The following is a 27863-nucleotide window of genomic DNA, read 5'->3' as shown; positions in this document are numbered from 1 at the left end:
TGGAGTGGATGGATACAGATCATTTGCCTATTTCTGAGTCCACCTGGTTGGGGGCTTTTTCAAGGATAGGTATCCCTTTGCAGGTTATAGCCTTGCGGGATGCACATGGGGATACCCTTGTCTTTTAGGTTCATGCAGGAGGCAGACTCCACACATCTTCAGAGGACATTCTTTTGGAGGCTCCTTTTCAGCCTGTCAGGATTGCAGGATACATGGAGATGGGTAGAGACTAACAGTGGTATCTGGATCCAGACCCCGTTCTCCTGGCTATTGGATCTTGGAGGATTTGGTTGTATGGAGGTTCCCCTATTAGATCCTTGCAGTGGGATCTAGGGGAATGGAAGTGGGATAGTTGCAGGGCACCGAGAGAAGAGCATTCCCTTCTTTCGTTACACGGTCAGAAATGCCAGGAGATTCCAGCTCAGTTGTAGAGGCTGGAGGCCCTCTAGAGCTCCTCACTGGGATACTTTTCAGATTTTTGCAGAGATGCAGAAAAACTTTTGGAGGAGACTTTGGAAATCCCTCAGGAATAGGAAAGTCACGTTATTCATTTGGCTTACTATTCGTGGAGGGATTGCAGTGAACCTATAGAGATCTAGGTTCGGGGCTGACCCTACTTGTCCTCGATGCCACTCAGCAGTCGAGTCACTGCAGCAGTGCCTTTGGAGTGCACTCAGGCGAGGATGGTTTGGAAGGGTGTTGCTAGGATACTTTGCACTTTTCATAGAGCACCCTTCTTCGTGACCTGGGGATCAGTTGCTTGGTTGTCACTCACTGGTCCACAGGCTTTTTTCGAGGGACATGACACAGACACAACTTTCTTTGTTTGATGACATCTTGTGGAGTCATGATCCCTCCGAGATGTTCCATTTACTCCATTCAGAGCTCCCCACGCTTCTATAGACACATCTTGGGAGATTCTGGCTAGTATCACAGCATGGCATATTTGGAGAGCCAGATGTACAGAGGCTTTGGAGGACTCCCAGATTCACCCTTCTCAGACTATGGCCAGTATCTGGGCAGATACTATACACACTTTGATGGCCATTTGGGCAAACATACACGGAAGCTTCAAGACTGCTACTGCTAGGAGGGTTGCTTTTCTCAGAGTCTGGAAAGATTGTCCTTTCTTCTCTGACTCTTCTTCAGGGATGAGGTGGCATTTTCAGCCGCCACCTGGGATTTTTGTTTGCTCATTCTAAGCTGTTTTTTCTCATGCTTGACATGATGTACTCCCACACTTGAGCTTGCTCTGTGGTTTTTATTTATACTTAATGAAGTACTTTTTTTGAAAAAAATAAAAATAAAAATATTTGAGGTTTCTCCAAGTCACGAGGTAGACACCTCAAATTCATATGGATAACAACTTAGACATCGCTTCAACTAGAGTTTCTAATGATTCATTAATAAACTCCAATTGAATTACTATATGAAGGGCTCAATTCTCCAATTTTGTGAATTTCGAGTAAGGGATTCCGTAATCCCCGCCGCAGTTTACCTTTTTCAAATTCATAGACTCCTCGTATGTATCCACTTCAACGACTACCATTCTTTCCTCACCCTTTCCTTACTTTCCAATGTTTCTCTCTCTAGACTCGTCATCATGAAAATAGTTTTTTCCAAAACAGTAAAGCAAAAGCTTTACCTGGGAAAGAACAATGCAAAATCCACTTTCCTATTATTTGTTTAATGTCAATCCTTTTGACACACAACTTTTTTCCTCGATCCTGCTCTCCAACGTCAATCCACTGAATTTGTATCTTTAATCTTCTTGCTTCTCTCCCATAGAATGGTTCTTTCCTGTGAAGTCGAAGAGGCTTGTTTATTGGGAAGGTTGGGAAACCTTGGAACCTTGGATGGAAAGAGGGGGTAAATAAAGTGTGATGATGTGGCTTTTGTTCTAAAGTGTAGAACTTTAAGATAATTTGGCCTTTTTTTGTGTCGATGTGTCCATCTTCTCTGTGTTTTTTGATAGGTCACATCGCCGTGCATTCATCTTCCTTTGCTTCTTGCATCTTTCAAGTCTTTCCGCTTTATTTTCTTGCCTCTGTTTAGGCCGCTTTTACTTTTTCTCTTGAGTTCTACTACTGCTGATGAAGATGATGGCTGGTAGATGCAAATCTTGGCTGCAACAACGGGGCACAAACCACCTAAAGATAGCAATTTGGAGCTGCAAATCATATCTAGAAATAGGTCTCTTCTACAGTTTTGGATCGTGACACTTCAATCAAAGCCACCTTCACTTGGAACCCACCGTTGTCTAGTTTTGAATCCATGATGAAGCTATAAGCCAAGATAGAAAGGCCTCCATATGGATTGAGCAAAGTCTAGATCCACCACCTGACTGAAGCAACCAATAAGTTATCCTTCTCACTCTATGTCTACAATCTCTTTTGACAGTCATTGGATGGATAGCACACCATGGACTTTTTCTTCTGTAAACATCAGGATGCCTCCTTTACCTCTTATGCTGCTATTGTCATAGCTTGGTAGACTTTTATGAATTCATCATAAAGGGTTTTCCCCATTTTGCAAGATGAATTCGTAGGCAGTTCGTTATGTGAAATGATTTGATTTTGGATGAGAGTGGTAGACCTCTTGATGCCTGGAGATGTATGCAATGGTGTAGATGCGAGAGAGCTCTTGCTTCTTCTTTGGGTTTCTGAAAGGTTTTCAAGGATCTTCCTAAAGATCACAAACTTCAGTTGGTGAGTTACCTAAGAGGGAATGGTAGGAGGGTTGCTTAGATAGATGCAGCTATCCCTCGAGGGTCGACTTCTATAGGGGACGACATAGATTTATCATATGGATGGGTGATGTTTTAGGCACAGGCATGCCTCTATAGGTCATAGGTCTCTTGTAGGATAATGGAGAGGAAACTTTGGTCTTCAGTGTACAGTCTAGAGGTAGGTTGATCAGATCCCACAATGGTTAAAATGATTAAGCATGACTGACAAAGATTTGCCGATCTCTTCTGTAGACCCTCATCCGGAGGATTCCAACTTGGTACTTGGAGGCTTTGGATTTTTGGGGATGTCCTCATAAAGTATAATGGGAACCAAACAAGTGGGAGTGGATTGTAGCAAACAACATCGCAGAAGGGTCATCTCCTCTTTGCTTTACTATAAGTGATGCCAAAAAGTTTTAGATCATTATCAAATTGCAGAGCTTCCAAAGCTCCTTATTGGGAGAGCTTTTAAATCACCTTGGAAATTTAAAGATCTTTTTGAAGAAGACTCTGGAGTTCCCTTAGAAATAGAGAAGTTTCTTTCTTTTCTTTAGCTTTCTATCCATGGAGGGATTGTATCGAATCAAGAGGAGCATTTTTTGAGCTAATCCCAGTCCTGTTTAGCTGTTGATGAGTTTGTTTAGGATTGCATTTGGGATTGCAGACAAGCCAGTGTCATTTTCTTTTTCAATGAAAAGACTTCTATTAAATATGAAAAAATTATGTCGAGAGGAAGCTCATCGCAGAAATATATCATGCAAAGCATGAGAAATTTAAAAACCCTTAGTGGGCAATGACCTGGTTATCAAAGAGGGCTAGAAAAATGCCAAAGTTGAGGCTTCAATGACACCTCAACCTTGCAGGAGACTCCAAAAAGAATGGGAGCCACTCCACTCCCTGAGAACACCAGTCCGCTTGGCAAAAGCTGCTCGAGAAGAACCCTGCATGCTCACCCAAATGTCCATCAAAATGTGTACAATATCTATCTAACTACTAGCCAATGTGTGTGAAAAGGGTGGATCTAGGAGCCACCCAAAGCCTATATGCATCTAGACCTCAAAAAATGCCATGCTAAAGTGCTCGCCAGTATCTCCCAAAAATATCAACTGAGGCATGTGTAGGTTATAAGGAATGTGTGGCACATTATCAACAGAGCATGAATCTACTAAATGTTGTCGAATTGCAATATCTCAAGAAGAGTCATGCCTCTTATAGAAGACCTGAGGCCCTAAAAGAGAGAGCCAAGCCATTGAACCCCAGGTGATAAAGAAGGAAAAAGGAACAAAAGTGCTCAAAAGACTAGAACTATCCTTCCAGATATACCTTGCCTATCTACAATCCCATAGATAATGCTCAATGGACTCCTCAATAGAAAGGCAACGAGGGAGAGTAGATGCTGCCCGGAACTTGGACCTCCACAAGTTCATTGCAACCCCTTTGTGAATAGAAATCTAAAAGAAAAGAGTGATTTTTCTATTCTTGAGGGATTTCTACAATCTCTTACAAAAGGATTTCTACAAATCAGCACAAATCTTAAAATTCTTCCAATGAGGGCTTCTAGCCCTTAAGGCTGAGCTGAAATGTCCTGGCATTACTAACCATGTGGAGAAAGAAGGAAAGGCTCTTCTCTTGGTTTCCTACATCAATCTACTCCCAATCCCTGAGGTCCCACTGTAAGTACTTTATGGGGACACCTCCATATATCCAAATCCTCCATGAATCCAAGAGAATGCGATCTAGGTTAGGGTCGAGATACAAACCTAAAGTCAAGAAACATTGCTCCACATGACCCACAACCTTGCCATGCTGAAAAGCAATATTAACAAAGGATATCCATCTCCCTGGATTTGGGCAACCTGCCCCAAGAGTGAACATAAAAACCAAGACATCCCCATCTGAACCTTGTCATAGTCCTATGACTTGAAGTGGGATACTTGACCTTGTAATCCCCAAGTCAAGTAGAGCACTGGTGAGCCCAGTCATCTGTAATCACCTAATCCATGAGTATGGCTACATCAATATTCTTTATTCTCCTTTCACTTCCTCTGAGGTGGCTCACTTTCTGAGGTTTACTATCATCTATAAGATTTTTGAAATCCTTTCAAGAACCCATAGAGGAAGCAAGACCTCTCTCCCATCTAGACCACTACATATAACGAGACGTACCGAGACGTTTGCTATGATCATCAAGTACGCTGCCATTTCACATGATAGGTTGTCTTTCAATCTCTTTCAAAGAGGGGGGGAGGAGGGGACTCTTCGAAGATTGCTCCTGAAGCTGCCCCAAGCTTTGAGGATGGAAGCCATAACAGGGAAGGAAGAAACCCTAAGATGAGCTGAATTGAAAATCCACCTGCTACAATCCATACTCGTGGAAGAAGAACAAGACTGTATGCAATGAAGTAAGAAATCTTTACATGATTCCTATTCTGGAAAAAGTCCTCTAACCATGACCTTGCAAACCACCACCTGCAGCACTACAAGTCTAGATCAATGATATTGAGGCCCCTTCTCACGCAAGGAGAATCAAAGTCTCCCAAGACACTCTATCTCTAGTGTCTACCTAACCATCTAGCCCCATCCACATGAAATTCCTTTTAGGCCTTTTGAGTTGAGTGATGCAATCCCTAGAATGAAACCAACAAGAGCAAACAAACCATGCTATGGCCAACAGGACTTGGCTAACAACAACCATCCTATAAACAAGGTCAATTTTGGTTGAACTCCAAAAGAGAAGTTTTCTCCAAAGACTATTAAAAACAGGAGCAAAATACTGTGAAGCACAAGTCTCTGACAAATGCACTCCTCTACATCCAATTGAAATTGAAATCAGTCCGAAACACTGGTTGTGAGGCTACTGAACAGACGTCAGGAGGATTTTAGTCGACAGGGCAGGAGCTCAATGATGAAGAGGACAACTGCCATCCAATGGTCATCGCGTGAAGAAAGGTGAGGAATAACGGGGGTGGCACAGGTGAGGAGGTGAGTTTGTGGGCTTGTACGTGACAGGTTTCGGGCTGTTAGATCTTGTTGGAGTCTTGTAGAGAATTGGATGTGGCAGTTGCTTGGGGCGTCTCTATAGGAGGCTAGAGGTTCAAAGCAACGCGAAAACTTGTGAGCGACAAAAAGGCATTGCCGTGGCGTCATTTCTGGTGGACGGAAGTTCTTGGACAGAGGAGACGTTGGATACTAGGTAGCTGATGAAGGAGAAGGCATCGTGATACTCTGTGAACAACAAGTAGAAAAGAAGGAGAAATACACGAGTTAAGAGTCTGTGGGAGAGTTTGGCTTGTGCATTCCAAGTGCAGGCCTTTTGCTTGGTTGGGAGCTTCTGGATGAAGGAAATCTCTATTATGCAGGCCGGCGGGGAGCTGGAGGATATTGGATGGAGAGAGCATGAGCTGGAGCAGGAGAGGCTACAAGAAGTTATCATTATGTGCAAGCTGGAGGACTATGGGCAACATGAGGTTGTGGGCTCTGGTAGAGCTTCTTGCAGGAGAGAACCAGGATGTTGCTATGATCACATGAAGGAGAGGTTGGGGGCTGAGGCTCGTTAAAGTAGGAGGCTATTATAGCTTGAAGGAGACGGGCTGATGGACAGGTTGATGAGCAGAAATGGGAGAGCAGAGAAGACTTGTTTGTAGGAGCGGCTGTGAGAGGCGACAAAGCAACTAGTCGTCAATTGCACGTCTAAGAGCAGAGAGGCTTTGGCCAGGTGGGTGTAGAGTGCTTGCCTCAGAGTCTTGAGTAGGAGAGAAGACGGGATGGTGGGCCTACAACAAGAAGACTATGGCCGTGAATAATTGCCTGTATTGTTTTGGAAGTTATAGTGTATGCTTGGCTAATTGCAAGAACCCGGGGGACGGTGCACATAATTATTAATGGAGGAGGCTTTGCTTGTGGCAGCAGAGACTATAGGCAGGAGATGGCTGTCTAGGCAGTCCAAAAAAGCCAAATCCATTAAGTGCTTATAAAGCTATTGAAGTGGGTTGACTACAGAGTGACAATTTTGGATACATAAGGCAATTGGCAACTTGAGGATCAAACCAGGATTGTTCAAATGTGGTCTTGTCATTGGGATACATGAAAGGAGGACAATGGCAATAATATGTAGATAAAAGTCTTCATGTTGTGCATATTTGAGATGTGGTATTGTGTATGTCAGAGTCTTTTCTCAGTTTGATTGCAAGAGTCTGTCTAGAGTTTGGTGTTGTGGATACATGCTCTAGTTGCTGAGATATAGCTCCATCTATAAGCTACCCACACTATACTGATCCCATTGGGTCTTGGTCTTAAATATTTTTACTATTACAGTCAAAGAGGAAAATGATTATATCAATTGAGCTTGGGCCGGGGATATGTGGTCTTTCATTTGAGGGATTCTATGTTGAGATTTTGCTCTCAGTGGTCCATTGATTGGACTTTAGTGATGCATGTGAGTGATGAGGAGTGGGCTGAGGTTGTATGGCTTCCCGATGATATGTGGCTAGAGGATGTGTTGAGTGTAGATGTGTGTAGGGATGAATATTTTGAGTGAATGTCATTTCGCTTTGTGATTGTGTTGTCCAGTAGATTTTATAGTGGATGAGGGTGGCTGAGAGGGAAGGGTAGGCTTTATCTTTTTTGTCCATCCACCGGCATGCACATAGCCACCGATTCTTATGCCTCACTTGTAGGAGATCGTGACACACCGGTCGGACATGTTGGCAGGGTTCAAATATGGCATCACATTCCATTATTGGTGAAACAGGATATGAGGATGTCGCGAGATGTGTCTTACCACTGCTTTGCTAGCTCTTCAAAAGGGCAAGTACCTGAATTTTTTTTTTGCCGAAAAAACAATGCTGATTATATTACTTCGAAAACAAGATACATGAGGTCAGCTTTGCAACTGACGGGACTACGTTCACAAATCGGACGCAGCCCAAAAAGGAAACAAAAAAGTAAGGCTCTCTCTCACGGAGGGATCAGGCGAGTGTGAATGAACAGCCAGAGAGGTGGTGAATAGCGCCACTGAAGGCCCTGCGAAGTATGCTCGAAGAAGAGGCCCTGTGTGTCCCAATCACGGAGGAAACGTCTCCGCTTCTCCCGGCCAGCCCGAGAGTCACCTTGTATCTGGTCCCACTGGCCTCTGAGGGTGTGTATAATCTCACTCCAGATGTCAGTCATGACCTGGGCAGTCGAAAGGGAGGTGCCACCGAGGATCTGCGCGCAGCGCGAGATCCAGATGTGCCATCCTGTGATGCTGCTAATAATCTCCCAGACTGGCTGCCTCTCCTGAGAACCTGTGTCAGCCTCTGCCAGGTGCGGCGGAATGCTCTCGAGCAGCCCCCACGTCCCCTGTGTGATAAGGAACGTGGGGTCCTGTGGACATGCCTCGAACAAGTGATGGAAGCCAGGTGCGGTGCTGCACCAGCAGAACGCGCCCCAAGTGATCATACCTAACTCCGGTGCTGCGCGAGTAAGGATCCCGAAGGTCCACCTCCACACTTCCTCGGTGCGAGTGCAGCTCCACAGGCAGTGTTTTGGTGACTCCTCGTCCTCATGACAGATCTGGCAGCGTCCATCGTGACCCACCTGCCGCAACCAGCTCCCCACTGGAAGACCTTTGTGGGCGAGAAGCCAAAGGAAGTAGGAGATCTTCCGCAATCGCCAGCTCTCCCACAAGGCCTTCCAGAAGGCCTGCAACAATAGCCTGGAGATACCCTGAGCATACCAATTGGGCCGCTGGGTGGGCGGGCGGCTCTGCATCCTCCCGAGAACTCTCCTGCCCAATGTCGTGTTGTAGGTGAAGAAAGAGGTCGGCCCCTGACCTGTCACAATCTCTGGCCATCTCCACTCTCCTGGGTCCCAATCAAGCTCTGACAAGGCCCGCCCCTCCTAGAGCCAGAGTCGCCATAACTGCAGCTGATCCTGCTATATACTGGGATCGGTCCGCCAAACCTTCCGCACAAGGCCTACGACCCGAACCCTCTGCCATGGGAGTAGTGGGTTGATGAGCACATCCTCTCTCCTGAGTCGGCCGTCCCCCATAACCGCGAAAAAGGAAACCGAAGTGTCGTCCATCCGACCTGCAACCACCAGTGGGATGCCACGGGGGGTGAACTGTCCCAGCCAACGGTCATCACCAGGCATGAGGGTTTGAATCTCGGGTGGAACCAACCAACCGGCAGGAATCGCTCCGTCTATCTCCGTGCGTCTCACCTGAGCTCCACGGGCACCTCCAGCTGCGACTGCTAGAGCAGCGGTATCCAAGTGTCTGTACGTGTCCCTCCAAACTCGAAGGGACCGGGCTGGCCCCCGCATCCAGCAGTCCCACCTGATGTGTGATCTCTCCCCCAGCTGAAGGCCCTCGGCATCTCTGACCTGGTCATTCCAGATGAGCGGCTAGCGATCGATCTCCTCCTGACAGCTAGGAGTAGACTGAATGAGACTGAGGCGGAGCCGCCTCCAAACCATGAGAAGGCTACGAACGAGTGGGGAGCGGGGCTGAGTGAGCGGGGCAGAAGTGAAGATCCACCTAAGGGACGGTAGCCACTCTCCACCTCGGCGCGGGACACAAGAACTGACCCCCTGCTGAAGTAACATCTTCCACGTTTGCCCCCCGGGGGTCAAACCGCGAATAACTAACTTGCCCAGTAGGGCCTGACTCTGAATCTCAGGATCGATGACACCCAGGCCACCCTCAGCCTGCGTAAGAATGACTGTCTGCCAGGCAACCCTGGCTCTGGTATCTCTAAGACCGTCCCCCCCAGACCACAGGAAGTTCCGGACCAACCTCCTAAGCTGTACCACGCTGGATCTCGAGAAACACCAACAAGAAGCCACATACCATGCCGTGGCTAGGAGAACCTGGTCAACTACAAGAGCACGACCTGCGAGAGAGAGCTTAGCAGTGCTCCAGAAAGCCAGCTTCCGTCGAATGGAATCTAGCACTGAGAGAAACTGCTAAGCTGGCGTGATATCCAGGCCGACCTGAAAGCCGAGATATCAAGCTGTTTGTCCCCGTGGGATCCACCTGAAACCCAAAACCCCCCCCACTGTGAGCACGGCCCGGGATTTGTGAGAAAACCAACTGATTTGTTCTAGTTGATTTTCGCACCGGCTGCCGAGCAGAAGACCTCTAGGGCCAGCCTCACCCTCTCCAGCATCATCTCATCATCCTGAACATACAGTGCTGTGTCATCTGCATACTCCGAATCCAGGAGCTCCGTGTCCTCCCTGATGGGAAGGCGAACACCCCGGATCCCGGTCGACCTCGCCCGAAGGTAGTATGTCATGGCCATGGCGAAGAAGAGAAACAGGTAAGGAGCAAGGGGGCAACCCTGACGCACTGATCTCTCCAAACGAAATCGCTCTCCCATCCTGCCGCCGATGATGACCCTGCTGGAAGCCGTCCTGTATAATGCTGAAATACCCTGTATCCATCTTGCTGGGAACCCTAGTCGCTCCAGAGTACCCTCCAGGAAGGACCAGTCCACTCGATCGTAGGCCTTCTCAAAGTCGAGAAGTAGGATGGCTAAATGTGACCCGCTGTACTGAGCCCACTCCGCCGCCTCTGAGAAAGTGAAGACATTATCCAGGATACTGCGATCCTGGACAAAGCCTGTCTGAGTGTCATGAATGAGGTCAGGAAGTAGAGGCCGAACTCTGGCGCTGATCATCTTGGCAAGGATTTTGTAGGCAGTGGAGAGGAGAGTGATCGGGCACCACTGACGGATCTCCTGTCGATCTCCTCCCTTCGGGATGAGGCAAATCAGTCCCGAGGAGAGGCTCTCTGCCATATATCCGCTGCTGAAAATCCTTTGGAGGGCTGCTAGGAGGGGCTGATGGATCTGATCCCAGAAGGAGGTGAAGAAAGCGCGGCAAGTACCCGGATTAGGATGGGCTTTCCCTAGCATTCTTCATTGCTCATTTGGATCAGATGGGGATCATATTATCCCAACCTTGTAGGGTGTTTGGGACTCTGGTATATGTCTAATCAGTCACAAAGGGTCTCATCCATCTCATTCCGAAAGGGGGTTGCAAAATGTGGTGTCTTAGTGAAGACCTATCACTCTCTTGGACAACTTGTATAAAATTCTGGCAAAAGCAATTAGTTTACAATTGCAGGCCTATCTTTTAGACCTCATCCCTGACACGCAAATTGCTTTGTGCATGAAAGGAGCATATTTGATAATATTTTCTGTTTATGGGAAGCTTCAGATTGGGCTATGCAAAGTGGACAGAAATTAGCGAATCTACTCTTGGATTTTGAGAAAGCTTATGACAGAGTGAATTGGGATTTCCTAGAGCGAACCCTTCATCATTTTGGATTCTTAGATGCATGGATTAGAGGGGTCTCCTCTTTGTAAAGATCAGCCCACAGCGAGGTATTTATTAGAGGATTCAGAAGAGAGAGATTTCAGATTTCCAGATCAGTTTATCAGGGATGTCCCCTCACCCCTTTTCTTTTTCTCTTTGTGTGGCTGAAGCTATGTGTGGCTTGTATACCTACAGAGGGTGGTGAACCTTGTGCGATAGACTATCAAGTGGTTCCAACTCCGTGAGGACTTGATCCTGGGGGTTGTGAGCCACTCTGGATGGGCGCATTCCCGGAGCAGATGATCCGACCGTAAACGGAACTGGGTCGTTTCCCGCCTCAGCTCAGCCCCGGAGTGCGATAGGCAAGGCAACGTGAAAGGTGCCTGGGGTGCAGTTCGTGACCCTCGTGTGCCGGTGGATCTGAGTTTTACAGTACCCGTGGGTGACACGTTTTGTGGGCAAGCCAAACGCCTTTGGATGGCAGGGTGTGCCTCGCGGTGAGCATGGTCCGCCCTCCTGGGGTGGGTCGCTTCCCCAAGCTGACATTTTTGGGCTGAAGTTTCCCCTGAGACATTGTGTGGAATTGATAGACTATGAGTTGGTGGATGACACTGCTATTTTTTTGTGCCACTCCTTAGATGCTTACTTCTTTCAAGGCAGCCTTGGATTTGTTTAGTGTTGCAGCCGGTGCGCACATTAATTGGAACAAATCCAATGGCTTTTGGATCACTGATGAGGCTGATTGGGGGGCTGATTTTGCTTTTACTTGGATTCAAATTCCCGTTATATATCTAGGATGCCAAGTCACCATGGATATCTCTTCTTCACGGCAGTTTGCTCCAGTGTTGGAGAGCATCAAGAAGAGACTCCTCTTTTGAAGTTTAGCCAAATTAGACCTGGCTTCCAAGGTGGTGGTTGTTAACCATCTTTTGTTGGCCACAACATGGTATATTTGCTCTTGTTGGTGCAACTCTAAGGATTGCATCAATCAGCTCTAGAGACCTATAAGAAATTTCTTGTGGAATGGGATACCACTACAAATACTATGGCCAAGGTGGATTGTGACACATTGATCCTTCCCACAAAAGAAGGTGGTCTCAATATTATAGACCCGGACTTGTAGTGCAGGGCATTACTTTGCAAGTTTGTGGTAAGGGGTCTTCTGCTTGGACAAGAGCCTTGGAAGGACTTATTTATTTGAAGCATACACGCATGTAGTCTTTCTTCAGGTGAAGACTGGATGGGTAGCACCCAATGGATTTTTACTTCAGCCCCTCTCAGATCTCCTTTCTCTCCTCTTATGACAACCATTGTGAAAGCTTGGAACAGCTTCAGAAATACTCTTCGGAGAATTCCCTCAATTTATCTGGAAGAGATTGATAGGCAACCAATCAAGTGGAATGAAAACATACTGGGTGAGCAAGGTAGATTGCTAATAGTCCAGTCACATTATATGCAATGGTCAAGATGGGATAGAGTCCCTTCCTCCTCTATAGGATCCTGGAAAGATTTCAGAAAGCTTCTAGAGGACCCTAAATTGCAAGTAGCAAGTCACCTCAGAGGAAGTGCAGGAAAGATTCTATAGATTAATGCAGCCATTCCAGTGGATTGGATTGAGATGGCTAATATGCCTATTTCTTGTTCCACTTGGATGGGAGCCTTTCCAAGATTGGGCATTCCTCTTCAGGTTATTGCTTTGCCACAATTACATGAATATGCCTTGGTTTTTGATGTCTAGATGCCATTCGTCAATCGGAGGAAGCAATGAGGGAAGGGAGAGATGAGGGGAGGGGAGAGAAGGCTTAGAGGAGGAGTGGAGGGGGAAGGTCCTGATGTGAAGTTAGCAATAAGTCAGGGAGGGGGGGTTTGGGCAGCGGTAGGCTGGTAGACAGCAAGGGGGAGAGAGAGGCAGGTGAGAGCAGCCAGTGGGGGAGAAGAGCAGGGAGAAGGTGTGATAGTAGGTACAAGAGGCTAGCGTAGCAGGGGGAGAGAGTAGGCGACGCAGGGAAGAAAGGGGTGGGGAAGGAAATAGGAGGGAAAGGCAACAAGGGAGCATGTAGAGGCAGCAGGAGGGAGAGGGTGAAGGAGGGCAGCACGGAGGAGCTGAGCTTTCTTGCCAAATGTGAATTTACTAGGGATAGGGTCATTCTCTCTCTCTCTCTCTCTCTCTCTCTCTCTCTAGTTTACTTTGTATTTAGGCTCAGATTTGACATTATGTACTTTTACTTGCATTGTATTGCGTAGCACTTAGAGGATATTCGACGATGCCTCTTCTTTGTGGCACGTTGATTTTGTGCTATCTTGTATGTAACCTGCCAATGCCTGGCAATCCAAGTAAGAAATGCACTGTCGGGGGACCCTATGGAGCCGTCGAATCACAGGACCATCATGATTGGCCACGTTATGGCCAAGATCTATGCATCAGTTTTGGAAAGCTGTATAAATGACCATGCCGAGACGACAGGACTCAGAGCCAGAGGGCAGGCTGGATTTCGCAGGGATCATTCGACACTTGACCACATCCTCACACTCAGGGCACTGGTAGAGGAGGCGAAGTCACGAAGGCAACGGCTTTATTGTTGCTTCGTGGACTTCAGGAAGGCATTTGACACAGTTCCGCGATTCAGATTGTTTCAGAGGATTTGCCAAATGGGCTTCAGTGGAGAGATACAGTGGGCTATCATGGCTTTGTATGAGAGGGTCACTGGTCTGGTTCGGACACGTGAGGGGCTCTCAGAGGAGGTATGCAGCACGATTGGGGTGAAGCAGGGTTGCCCGCTCTCTCCTACTCTCTTTGGATTATATATTGATGAGCTAGAGATGTTTATACAGATGACAGGCGGTGTGGGCTCTACTCTCTCAGGATCCTCCATTCCTATCCTCCTATATGCGGACGATGTGGTTCTCATTTCCTCTACTGCTCAGGGCCTCCAGGCACATATTGAGGCACTCCACAGGTTTTGCCAGGACAGGGGGTTGACCGTAAACCTTGGCAAGACCAAGGTTATGGTTTTCAACACCTCTGATCGTATTTACAGCACGGATGAGTTTTGCTTCACTTATGACGGACAGCCCATTGAGCTTGTTAGAGAGTACACTTATTTGGGGGCAATTTTCAGGGGACCGGTTTTCACCATGACATATGCAGCACGAGATAGGATTAGTAAAGGATACTTGAGCGTCAGTGTTTTCAGTCCCACTTTCAGCATCCCGATACAAAATCCTTGCTTTTTGATACATTGGTGAGACCAGCTGCGATGTATGCAGCTCCTTTCTGGGCAGGAGACCTCGGCGCTGCAGATTGGAGACGAGTAGAGAGGTTACAGATCATCATGTTCTCTCGGCTCATTAGGGCCAAGGCTACAGTTCCGCACGAGATCATGCTAGCAGAGTTTGGAGCTACTCCCCTTGCATTGGATGCAGTGTTTCAGTCGGTCATGTATTTGCACAGGGTTAGGGAGTTTGGAGACTCAGCAGCAGGCAGAGCTCGGTTGCCATGGTTAGCACTTGCATCTTCTATGGAGTTGGCACGATCTGGGGCCCGATACTGCTGGTACTTCAGACTCACTAGGTGGCTCACATCTCTTGGACTAGACATGGATAGACTGCCTCCCTTCCGATACAGCATAGATGCCCCTCATCTCGAGTTGACTTGCCACGAGCTTAGCCAGGTCACTAGAGCAGACTTGCTTATCGTGGAAGTGGACAACAAAGCAAGTAAGTCTGATATTCAAGCAGAGATTAAAGAACACAAAGCTAGATGTGATAATGCGCTGAAGATTAGAATAGGGGGACCCCCAGAAGATCGGTACAAAGAGGAGGACACATATAGTGAAATATTGACAAAGATCAAAGCAAGTTTGCCCAACATTGATTGGGTGGATGACGATGAGCAGGATGATGACAGCTTCTATTTTGCACTATAAGGGTCATGCAATCCTTACAATGAACAAAAGGTATGCGGATCAAGCTTCTTCGACAATCTTACAAGTTATAGGGCACCAAAGTATGGATAGCAGAGGAGCTTACACAAGCTCAACTCGAGATTAAGGTAATTGAATTAGCTAAAGTCAAGGCTGCTAGAAAGGATGGAAAATGGGCAGTTTACCGTGAAGGCGTAGCACTAATCACAAAGTTTAAATCAAAACCAAAAGACTCTCAGTCTTAAACTGATGTATGGCTGTTTACTCTTCCAGACTATCATGTAGGTACTCTAAATAATATGGGTTGCTTTTTGCACTCCTTGGGAGCTGCCATGTGCCTTGCCTAAAGCAAATGTACTAGAGGGTTTCTTGCTGTCCCATAGACCTTTTGGTCTCCAATGGACGTTAATAGACTTTCTTTCTTTCTTTCTTTCTTTTTGCCTTGAGTTACCTCTCACAGCTCTCTCTCATACTCAATAGAAGTCTATTTCGCGAGGGGGGGAGATTTTCACCCACTTTATTTTTTTGGGATTTTGTATTCTGAATTTGTAAAGTTATCTATTAATAAATCTTTTTTAAAAGAAATTGAAGAGACAAAAATGCAGAGATGTGAACATGAATACCTCTTATTGCCATCAAATGCAGCTGCATGGCCATCACGAGCTGCAGGGACATTTCCACTTGTACAAAGTTTCACCCAAAGAACTGTTCGGGAATCAATGGCAAATGTTTCTTCAACCTATGCTTCACACATAGAAATCCTCGTTGTAGACATATTTTCTTTAAAAAAACCAACCAATCAATGCATTCTTAAGGGTATACTATGATGGCACAATTAAAGGAATGTTATGAGATAATCAATGTTACCTTGACATAATTGGTGACACGTCCTCCAAAGATGTAGGATACTGGTCCAGCTTGCGTGATGCTATATCCAGCTCTTAATAAAGGTCTTTGCCCTCTTTCAGACTGGGTGCAATACCTTCGAAGTGAGCCTGCAAGTTGTGGTATATGAGTGTGCATCAGATACTCAATTTAATGGAAGACCCTTCTTGCGAGTGAAGAAACAATGTCAAAATAATAAAATTCAGGCATTCCTTTTTTAGTGCAAACTATTAACTATAGCCTACCAGTAGAATAGAAAAGTTATGATTTGCACTTTTTTTCTCTTTTTTTTGAAGGGGGTGTGGGGGTGGGGGGGTTGGGGAGCAGGGAGAAGGCAGAGGTGTGGGGGAAAACAGAGGCAAGAACACCCACGATTACAGGTACAAAGCCTATTCCATATAAACTTATAAAATGGAGTGATGTAAAGATAGTTTGAAAGGTCCAACTGCTTGCTCTCGACAAAGATCTAACAAGTTAGAGATTTTGTTTAGGCTCATATACTTTGGGCCTGACCCTTTGCATGCTAGAGGTTGAGTGCCTTTTGACTTTGGAAACATTGGAGAGCCTCTATCTCTTAGTCATTGTTGATCTAGTTTACGATGGCGGCTCTACAATTTTCTTCATGGATTCAATTATGTGTTTTCATTGAGGGACTACGAATTGGTACCCTCGGGCCAAATGTTCTATTTAGACACTCTATATGAAATTGGAAAAGACCTTGCCCTACACCCAGGGCAAGATGTAGAGCACCGATTGTGCTGCTAAGGTCAAAAGGGCATTGCTTATAGAGGGTGTAACCACAGTTTGTTCTTCACTCATATTGCCACAAGCTCCTCATGGCCCTTCCACTATATAGATTGGTTGCAACAACCTCACTGCAGACTTCTGCATGATTTCCTTTTCGCCCCTCAAAAAACAAAAATTCTATCACCAAATACATCAAACACCATGGGAAACTCCTTTGATGAGCGAAGAACCCGAAGGATAAGTACAAATAATCTAGCTGGAAATAAAATCAATGAAGCCAATCAGATGGCATATTTCATAGGGACCTTTCCTTTTGACCTAGCTTGAAAAGTATGAGCAAATAAAAACCATAATAAGAACCAAGACTGTGGTTGGAAATCCCGTGCATCCCCGTGATGGTATCAGAAAAGACAGGACAACCTCTCCACTCTCTGAGGAAAATTATCCTCTTGGCCATAGTAAACCTAGAACATCCTCTAATCCTTGAACAAATAGCCATCAGAGTATATAAAATACTTCCAAATACTGGCCAAAGTATGAGCTAGGTGGGCATTGGTGCCATTAATAGCCTACGAGCATTTAGCTCTCCCAATATGCCAGGTAGCAACGCTCACTCAACAAGTTTTCACTGATGCATGTGCAAGTCTATACTAAGAACAGGAACGGAATGAAGTTGACAAAGATGCAGTTCAAGGTGCCAAACCATTATAGCCCAGGAGGAGTCATGACTCTCATAAAATACTTGAGACCTTGCTAGTGAAAGCTAGGCCACTAAACCCAAGTGAGGAAGAAAGGAGAGGACGAAAACCTGCGCAACAATTTTGCTATCCTGGTCCAAATGATTTTGCTTACTATCCTTCTCAAGAGGGTCGAAGCCCAAGGAGAAGGCTGAGAAAAAGATCCTTCGGAGCCTAGCACCAGAGGGTTAGCCTAAAGCATTGTGGCCACAGACTTTGAAGTATCAAAGACCACCCACGAAGAAACCTCCTCCCAATAAGCAAATGTCGATGAGGTGGGGTACGAGGTCTCCAGGTAACGTTGGGAGCATCCAGTCGTCGCGTTGGTCTGTAACCTAGATGCAGGCATGGAGAGAAGTAGAGCTTTCAAGATCTACATCTTTTTTCAGCTGCTCTACTCGTCTTTAGAAAAAAAATTATCTTGCGGGCAATAGAAGCAGTCGAGGATTGACTATATGGAAGCCATTCGTCAATCAAGGCGAGAAGGCCAATTTGAACACGATGAACCTTTGTTTGACCAACAAAAGCTGCTACAGGAGAGGCTAGAGAGGGTAGAGGGGGGAGAGGCTGAGGGGAGGTGAGGGAGGGGGAGAGAAGAAGAGCCACATATGCAAGCATGTGAAATTTTAAAGAATCAATACATATATACATGTGTGTGTGTGTGTGAGAGAGAGAGAGAGAGAGAGAGAGACAGAGAGGGGTGTGCGTGTGTGTGTGATGCATATACTTGCTCACAGGGGAAAAATGATGTTGCAGTTTATGCAAGGGGATCAGCCTTAGGCTTTCATGATCCACTCTCTTTTGTTGCATATTGATACTTCTGCTTTTGGGAATTGGCAGCCTACACAGTGGGATTTCCTATTTGGCTCTATTCAAGGCAAGATCAGACGCTGCACCCTCTCCCTCAGCCTGTCCCTCCCTCTCTCCCTTGTCCTCAGCCCCTCCCTCTCCCTCCCTTCCCCTCCTCCCCTTCAGCCCGCCCCCTTCCTGCTCGCTTCCTCTCCTCCCCCTCTCAGCCTGCTCCCCCGCCCCCTCCCGGCCTGCTCCCCCGCCCCCTCCCCCTCTCAACCTGCTCCCCCGCCCCCTCCCCCTGCCTGCTCCCTCGCCCCCTCCCGGCCCCTCTGCCCCCTCCCTGCCTGCTCCCCCGCCCCCTCTCTGCCTCTCCGCCCCCTCACTGCCTCTCAGCCCACCCCCTGCTCCCCCGCCCTCTCCCTGCCTCTCCGCCCCCTCCCTGCCTGTTGCTCCCCCGCCCCCTCTCTGCCTCTCAGCCTGCCCCTGCTCCCCCGCCCCCTCCCTGCCTGCTCCCCCGCCCCCTCCCTGCCTCTCCGCCCCCTCCCTGCCTCTCCGCCCCCTCTCTGCCTCTCAGCCCACCCCCTCCTCTCCCTCTCCTCCCCCTTCCCTTCACTCCCCGCTCCCTCTCCTCCCCCTCTTAGCCTGCTCCCTGCCCCTCCCTCTCCTTCCTCTCCCTCTCCCTCTCCTTCCTCTCCTCTCCCTCTCAGCCCTCCCCCTCCCAGCCCACCCCCTTCCAGCATCTCCTTCCTCTCCCTTTCCTATCCCTAGCCTACCCCCTCCCTCCCTCTCAGCCTGCCCCTCTCCCCTTCAGCCTCTCAGCCTCTCCCCTTTACCCCTCCCCTTCTCGCCCCTTCCCCCTGCTCCCTCCTCGCCTCCTTCCCCTTTTTTCTACCCCCCTTTCTCCCGCAGTTTTTTTTGGAGCGGAAGGAGCCTTTAATTTGTTAGAGTCGGCCTCCTCACCTCGATTGGCGATGGATACTCCGTCAGCCAATCCTACTCCACCTCTACCAGCCGCGAAAACTATTACCTTTTCTAAAGACGAGTTGCAGCAGCTCAAGAAGGATGTAGAGATTGAATGCTCTACCACGTTGCTAGCACGCATCTTCGGGTCTTACCCCTCCAGATCCCAAGCCAGAGACTGGATGCTTGCGGCTCTCCCCCCAGACCTCACTCCACGATTGTTAGATGTTCGTCTTCTGGGACGAGGTTTTTTCCAAGTTGTTTTTGACACTCCAGAGGCTGCGAGCACTGTGCTCAAGGCTGAGTTTTTACACCTGGGACACAGGAAGATCTTCTTTGAAGCCTTTCATATTGGTTTCGACCCAGTGGAGGCAGATAAGAAAATCTTTTCGCTCTTCATCAGATTCCCCGGGCTTCCCCAGGTTTACCATCGACTTCTTTCTGTTATTGGGGAGCATTTTGGCACAGTTGCTGAGATCCCACCCCTCCCTGGGTTGCCATTGACTGCAGCAGAGGCAACCAAGGCTGATGGGGTACCTAGAGTTAGGGTCCTTTGCAAGGATCCTAACCTCAAGATGGATCATGTTATGATCCAGCGCCTGGATGGTTCCTTTTTTCGCCAGAGAGTAGAGATTTCAAGCAGACAGGACCAGTGCAGGATTTGCAAGACCTCTGGACACTTTGCCAGGGATTGCCCCAGGAAGAAGAAAAGGCCCAAGAAGCCCTCTGGTACAGTTACCGCCCCGTGGCCTCGACAGGGGGGACAGGGGGGTGGTATAGGTCCAGCACTTGCTCCTCGGCCTCGACAGAGGGGTGGTACAAGTCTAGCACCTGCTCCTCGACCTTCGCATGGTGGTCCTCCTTAGATTGGTGGCGGTACAGGTCCAACACCTGCTTCTCGGCCTCGACAGGGGGGTGGTACAGGTCCATCACCTGCTCCTCGACCCCCACCTACCTCAGGGGCACGCGACGCTCTCTAGTGGGTTCCGGCACGTGTGCAGATCCCTCCTTCAGTTCACAAGGGTACTTTAGTGGACTCTGCTTCACCTCGAGCTGTCCCTCCAGTCTCACCTTGCACAGTCCGAGTCGCTGAAGCTTCGACCTCCTCCCCGGTTGCAGCTTCTTCCCTAGATCCAGCGGTGCCAGATGCTCTTCTTGAGGCAGGAGAGGTCTCCGCGGCAGCATTCCTCACTTCCTCCCTTGGATAGGGGGAAGGGGATAGCTTACACTATTGATCCTCTTCCCTCACAAGGGATCCTTCGCACTCCGGTGCCTGGCTTGCTCCACAGGAACTCGTTTTCAGCCTTGGCAGAGGGTTCAGATTTCCCAAAGGAGGAGTTTGTGCCCGCTACTTTTGGGGAGTCAGTGATTGGGTTTCCTGTTGACAGGGCTTCTTCTTCAGGTGCCAGGGTTCTTTCCCCTGTTGATTTTCCGCCACTTGGTTCCATCCCTCCCTCATCGAGCAGGAGGTCTTCCCCTGTTGAGGGGTTTGTTTCCGCCACTAGGTCGGGTAAGGTGTTCCACTCTACATCCTCCCGTCAATGAGGATTATTAGTTGGAACATACAGGGCCTAGGTGGCGTCCCACATCGCCGCCGTAGACAGCTGATCAGGGATCAGCTTCATCCAGGTGTTACTGGGGGTTCCATTGACATATTATTTATTCAAGAGCACAAGCTGGATTCTAGAGATTGTGCCAAGTCAGGCAAGTTGCTTTCTGGCCATACTTTTTGGTCGCCTGCCTTGGGCACCAGGGGGGGCACTTCTATTTCAGTTTCGTAGTCGGTTCTCCCCTTAGTTGTTGGGCACAGAGTCATTATTCCCTCTAGAGCTCAGTGGATTATTCTTTTAATTGGAGGGCGTAAGGTTGGTTTCCTTAACCTGTATGCCTTAAACATTAGAGGGGAACATGTCCTTATGTGGAAGACTTTGCTCTCCTGGGCCCCCATTGTGGATTCATGGGTGATTGGAGGTGACTTTAACATGGTCGAGTTACCATCAGACAAAAAAGGGGGTAGAGAAGGCGGACTTCACTCTTTGGAGAGAGCAGCTTGGGATGCCTTCCTTTTTCACTTCTGTGGCAGAGATACTTGGTGTGATGATGCCTTTCTTATTCAGCCTCAGTCCCTCCTGTTCTCTTGGTCGAACAGGAGGCAACAGATGCCTATTCATGCACGCATTGACAGATTCTATGTAGATGACTGGGCACTAGACAGAGGTGGATCGGTATGCATTGCTGCTGGGGTTTCCACTTCATACCACTTTCCTGTTGTGTTGGCTATCTTAGAGCCTCACTTGAGAGGCCGGTCTGCCAGCATCAGGATTCCAGATGCCTTTTACACAGAGGAGGACCTTACAGAGGCAGCCCTGCAGATATGGGTTGCTCATGTCCAAGGTGGGCAGCCACATCCATCACATGTAGCCGCTACCCTTTCTGGTATTAGTGACTTTTACCGCTCAGTTGCTTGTACCAGGAGACGAGATATTCTCAGATGTGAGATTGGTGTTTGCCAGCAGTTGGCAGCTTTGCAGAGGGAAGAGCAAAAACGGCCTTCAGATGCTTGGATTCAGGAGCGCCTTGCTGCAGCAAGGGCTCCTCTACAGTTATTGCTTGATCAGAGAGCAGAGTATGCCTTTCATGCACGGGAATCCTTCTAGATTCAGATGGGTGGTAGAGTCAATAAACACTTTTTCTCTACTCTTGGCCCTAGACATAGTAGAGAGAGTGTATCCCAGCTTATTGACTCACATGGGGTTTTACAGACAGAGCCTGATGATGTCTTACGCATAGCTTCAGATTTCTATGCCACCCGAAAAATGATAGAGAGGATGCTAGACAGGCTATTTGGCAGAGCATCCCTGTGTTGGTGAATCCGGGTATGCATGTTCTACTCGACGCACCTTTCACCAACACAGAGTTCAGGACTGCACTTTCAGCCCTTCACAAGGGCAAGTGCTTAGGTTCAGATGGCCTCACCCCGTCTTTTTTCATTGCATTTTGGGATATGATTGGAGACTATATTACTTCAGCCCTGCAGGACATTTGGGACTCTGGCCAGATGCCTGGGTCGCTTACAGAGGGTCTCATCCACGTTATCGCAAAAGGAGGTAGCAGAAATTTAGTGTCCCAGTGGAGGCCTATCACACTTCTGGGGATTTGTTACAAGATTCTGGCCAAGGCTATCAGCCTGCGATTGCAGCCACTTCTCCCTGATCTCATTCATGACACTCAGACGGGATTTGTGCATGGCAGAAGCATTTTTTATAACATTTTTTCTTTCTGGGAAGCTTCAGAGTGGGCCATGCAGAGTGGCCAGAATCTTGCCATTCTACTTTTGGATTTTGAAAAAGCTTATGACAGAGTAGATTGGGGTTTTTTGGAGGGCACCCTTCTACGCTTTGGCTTTACTGATGCTTGGATCAGAGGTGTTTCCTCTTTGTACAGATCAGCCCACAGCCAGGTACTTATTGGTGGGGTAAGGGGTGAGAGATTTCAGATTTCGAGATCAGTCCGTCAAGGATGCCCCCTTGCTCCTTTCCTTTTTTTGTTCGTGGCCGAAGCTATGAGTATCTATGTTAGATCTCAAGCTGACATCTTTGGGCTGAGACTTCCCATCAGAAGGGAAGAGGAGCTACTTGACAGTGAGTTGGCAGATGACACAGCAGTTTACTTGGATGCCACTCCACAGACGCTCACTTCTTTCAGGACAGCATTGGATTTATTTTGCTTGGCGGCAGAGGCACAGATATATTGGCATAAATCCAATGGCTTTTGGATCAGTGATGAGGACACTCCAGTTTGGGGGCTTGACATAGGATTCACTTGGGTTCAGAGGGGTGAGCCTATCAGGTATTTGGGCTGCCAGGTCGGCTTGGATATTTCTACCACGCAACAGTTTGGTCCCGTTTTGGAGAGCATCAGAAGGAAGCTTCTTTTTTGGAGCTCAGCCAAGCTGGATCTTGCCTCTAGAGTTGTGGTGGTCAACCGGGTCCTCTTGGCCACAGCCTGGTTTGTTTGTTCATGTTGGTGCCATTCTAGGGACTGCATCATTCAGCTCAAAAGACTGATCAGAAACTTTCTCTGGAGTGGGCTTGATGGCACAGCAGATGCCTTAGCCAGGGTGGCTTGGGAGACCCTCATCCTCCCTACACAAGAAGGGGCCCTCAATATTATTGATCCAAATTTACAGTGCAGAGCTTTACTTTGCAAGATGGTGGTGCGGGGACTTATGCCAGGGCAGGAACCGTGGAAGGATTTTCTTATTAACAGCATACAGAGGTGCACACCTTCTTCAGGAGGAGACTGGATGAGCAGTGTTAGATGGATCTTCACCACAGCACACCTCAGATCACCTTCGTCCCCTCTCATGGTTGCCATTCTGAAAGCTTGGGCCAGTTTCAGAAGCACTCTTCGGAGGATTCCTCCTTCCTCTCGGGAAGAGATTGATAGGCAACCCATCATGTGGAATGACAGTATTTTAGATGATCATGGCAGACCACTGGGTGCCTCACTCTACATGCAGTGGTCCAGGTGGGAGAGGGGACCTGCATCTTCTATGGGACCTTGGAAAGCTTTCCGCAGGCTTCCAGAGGAGACCAAATCAAGGTTGACAGGACATCTCAGAGGGAGTGCAGGGAGGATCTTGCAGATTGAGGCAGCCCTTCCAGAGGTGTGGGTAGACATAGATGATATGCCACTCACTTCCTCCACTTGGGCAAGTACTTTTTCGAGAGGCGGGGTTCCGCTTCAGGTTTTGGCCTTTCGAGATGCACAAGAGGATGCTTTGGTTTTTAGTGTCCAGGATGGTGGCAGATTGCTCAGGTCCACAGAGGACATCTTGCTTGAGTCTGCTTTTCAGCCTATCAGGGTTGTAGGTCTTTTGATGCAGGGATCAGATTCATAGTGGTTCCTAGACCCAGACCCCCGGCTACTCTCCACCGAGTCTTGGAGGCTCTGGCTCTGTGGGGGAGTTCCCATCAGGTATTTGCAGTGGGACCCCGGAGACATGTAGCTAGATTTCAATGCACCTGTCCTTTCTGTGACCACACGTAAAAATATGGCCAAAATAGATAAGAACAAAACCTAGTTTCACTTAGAAATATGCAAAGTATTATAGCAATGTCTATTTTATACACAAATATTTACATGAATCTTTGGGAATGGTGAGTAACATAATGGGAGGATTTTTAAGAAACCCATGTGTAGAGTAGACTTCTCTATGAAAATTCCCTTATGATCCTTCTTACAACTTTTACTTAGTAGGGGGTGACATTTAAAATCCTCTCTCAACCTAGCCTATGAAAGGGTTTATCCAAAGAAACCTCATTGAGGTAAGCCATCAAGGTAGTTTCGCCAGCGAAACCCCTTTGAAGTAGGTCTTCCAAGGTAGTTTTGCTGGCGAAACTACCATGGATAGCACTTTTAAAAGTGGCATAACTTTCACATCCAATGTCCAAATATAGTCATTCAACCATTCAAATTGATCGGAAAATCCCATTAGAGGACATTTATGGGGTTATATTTTGAAAATCTTTCATCTTTAGTATTAAATATTACATATATTATATGAGAGTGATATATAAGTCCGAGTTAGTACTTATTTATAGCAATTTAAACTTCTTTAGAAACATATCCATAAATATCTAGTTATCTATGCTATTAAAATGCTAGAAAGCTCTTGTCATATTGATATAAATGTGTTTAATAAGTAATTATATATGTATAATATTATTACATTGAGAGTGATTATGAGGGATGTTTCTTAACGGAATTATTTTTCAACACTTTCTGAAGATAATGGCAAGGGTACAAAGGATGTCTATGAAGAAGAAAATTTGTGTTATGTAAAATTAAATGAGTGACAATTCTGTATGTTTTTATGATAAAGGGATCTATTTCTAGTGAAAATAAAAGTGTAAAAACCATGTTTCCTAAAGAAATATAAAATTTTAAATCTCTTGAAAAACACGCTCGGATAAATCCGCTCATAGGTTTTTGCTCGTAAAATTGACGCATCCCTCCACACCACTCACTTTTTTTTTTGGTAAAACCAAGATACTTATATTATAAAACATTCATTTACATCCAGGCTGTGCTCAAAATACAGCCCTATCCATCAGAAACAGTAAAAGAAAATTTGAATACAAGAAACATCCAAATCTTCCTCATGTAAGGCATCATATAAAGACTGCCTTAATGAGGCTCTGAAAAACTCATAAGGATGCTGAAGAGGAGAATTCAGATATGCTTGGATGCGCTGCAGCCAGAGGGTCCACAAGGCCCAGTATCTGATCCAGTGGAAGAAGAGAGAATACTGTGACAAAGAAGCTAATAGTTTGCCATACATCCAGAAAAACCTGTAGAACCTGTGTGCTGGAAATCTGAGAGATAAAAAATAGGAGATTCTATCTAGAAGGTCTCTGGAATATGAACAAAACCACAATAAATGCGGAATACTCTCCGATGCAAGGTGACATCTTGGACAGAGAGGTGAAGCTATTCGTCGTTTAGCCAATTTCACTCCCACTGGAAGAATACCAACAATACATCTCATACACACCACTCACACTGTATCACTCTCATATGTGGATTTCTCCCCATTGCTTGCAACACAGCTCAGAACATCTGCTCTTTTAGTCTTGTAAACTGAAGTGAACTTCCTCCGTGGAGGCTTCAAAAAGATGATTGCAAAAAAGATAGAGCATTATACTGCCTTTATAACTACTACAATCTCTTTCGTATACTCACCCCTACCCCAAACACTAGTCACCATAGACTCCCTCAACCTTGAAAGTCTTCATCCCGGACAAGTTCAAAGCAAAACACATCATCCAAAAAAGGTCTTGTTGGTGGCAATGGCAGATTAATCCACTCTTTTTCTCACATATGCTAAGACTGACCAAATACAATCATGTACTTCAGAGTATAAGATTTCTACATGCCAAAACAAACTCAGCACCTCTTATGCTCATGGCCTATACTATGAGGAGCATAGATCATTGACAAGGCTAAAGACCAACTCCCGGCACCCTTCTCCTTCATGCAATACCCAGCTCACCGACACACGCCTTCTAGTCCAAGGCATTCCCAGCCTCCAAGCCATCAACCATACCAAGAAGCTTCCCCAATACGTAACAGTCGACCTCTCTAGCTCATATAGTAGTGACGCCCATATCAAGAAGCTTCCTCCCAAAGCAACAGCCCCATCAATTGTCACATTCATGTGGTGATCACCACCTACTGACTTCTTCCATGCTCACAAAGCTCACGCCTCTTTCTTTCCAAGCCCTTCCAGCCTGTATAGTCGAGACCACGGCCCAACCTAGCAGCTCACCACAAAAACAACATATTAGATACTCTATCTCTAATTTACGAAGCTCTATTCCATACGTGGATACAACTCACGGGCGATGGCATACGATTCTTCCACCCAGCCAAATTCTCGTGGATAGTAGATCGTCAGATACATGCGTTATTTCATTCATGCTTATCCATGAGACCCTCATTTCCCTAGATAGTTCTCCTTGCCAAATGTCAACATTTTAGCCTCTCCACTTGGTGCACCTTTTTACCCCTCTCTTGGGGCACATTAAAAACCACTTGCCCCTTGGCATTATTGCACATTTAGGTGCACCTAGGCCTTAGCACTCAGAACTATCTAGTCAATGCCATTCAACCCTCACCTAGGACCTTGGCAGTTACTTCTCTTGACCATTTCAATTACGCACATTAACTATTACAAAAGTTGGTCATCTAAGAGAAAATGCCCACCGATCTATCCGAGGTCATGCTATCCCGGCTAGAGCATAACATTCCTTCCCTCTTCAAGCATCAGCGTCCTCGATGATGAAATCTGGGAACACTCTTCGTAACTGGGATATGGATTCCCAGGTAGCATCCGATAGAGGCTGACCATGCCATGCAACCAACACCGTGGGTATCTTCCGATTTCGTATTTGCATTGTTCCTCGGTCCAGGATTCTTGTTGGCTTGCGCCTTGCAATATCCTCTATCTCCTGAAATAAAACCACACCTTCGATTAGTGAGTCACCTGTATGCAAAAATTTCTTTAAGCGCGAAACATGAAAAACCGGGTGCACCTTACACTCCTGTGGCAATTCTAATTTATAGGCTACACTGCCTATTCTCTTTAGAATTAACCACGGCCCACAGTATCGAGGTGATAACTTAGCACACTCTCCTGAAGTCAACGACTTCGAGTGCGAAGGAACTCTGAGAAAAACTTTTTCTCCTTCCTTAAATACTCTTATAGACCGGTTTTCATCCGCATACACCTTGGCTCTGGCGGATATTAGCTCTTGCAAGTGCTAGCATCTCCCGCATCTGAACTACAAAGTTCGCGGCACTAGGCACTTTCTGAGGTACTCCAACTATAGTTGGATTGGCTGGTCTATAACCATAGTTCAGTTCAAACGGACTGAACCCAGTAGAGGAATGTTTCCTATCATTGTAGGCAAACTCCAACAATGGCAACCACTTGTCCCATGTATGTTGCCTTAATGACACATATGCCCTCAGCATATCCTCTAAAGTCTGGTTGACTCTCTCCGTCTGACCATCCGTCTCAGGATGATCCCCACTACTCATTCCCAACTCAGTCCTCAGTGTCTCAAATACCGTTGTCCAAAAATGACCGGTAAATCTGACATCTCTGTCTGACACTATGGATCTAGGCAATCCATGCAGACGAAATATATGTCTAATGAACAGATCCGCCACTTGCGGGGCACTAATAGACTCTCTAGTCGGAATGAAGTGAGCCATCTT

The 27863-nt window shown here is 47.0% G+C and overlaps 1 protein-coding gene across 1 annotated transcript in view; it reads right to left on the bottom strand.

Annotated features, from left to right (window-relative positions):
* The window catches only part of LOC147894808 (dynein regulatory complex subunit 7-like), a 589338-nt gene that overhangs the window by 453150 nt on the left and 108325 nt on the right, over positions 1 to 27863 (bottom strand). The window contains 2 exon segments of the mRNA XM_087385174.1: positions 15579 to 15694; positions 15823 to 15950. Coding sequence (XP_087241300.1) covers positions 15579 to 15694; positions 15823 to 15950 — 244 coding nt within the window.

This window comes from Dipteris shenzhenensis, chromosome 14 (assembly GCF_047967505.1).
Source record: "Dipteris shenzhenensis isolate YYH24624 ecotype China chromosome 14, Dip_SZ_1.0, whole genome shotgun sequence".
In the NCBI taxonomy this organism is placed as follows: Eukaryota; Viridiplantae; Streptophyta; class Polypodiopsida; order Gleicheniales; family Dipteridaceae; genus Dipteris; species Dipteris shenzhenensis.
Note: the sequence above shows the minus strand (reverse complement) of the source record. Positions and strands in the feature narration are given on the sequence as shown.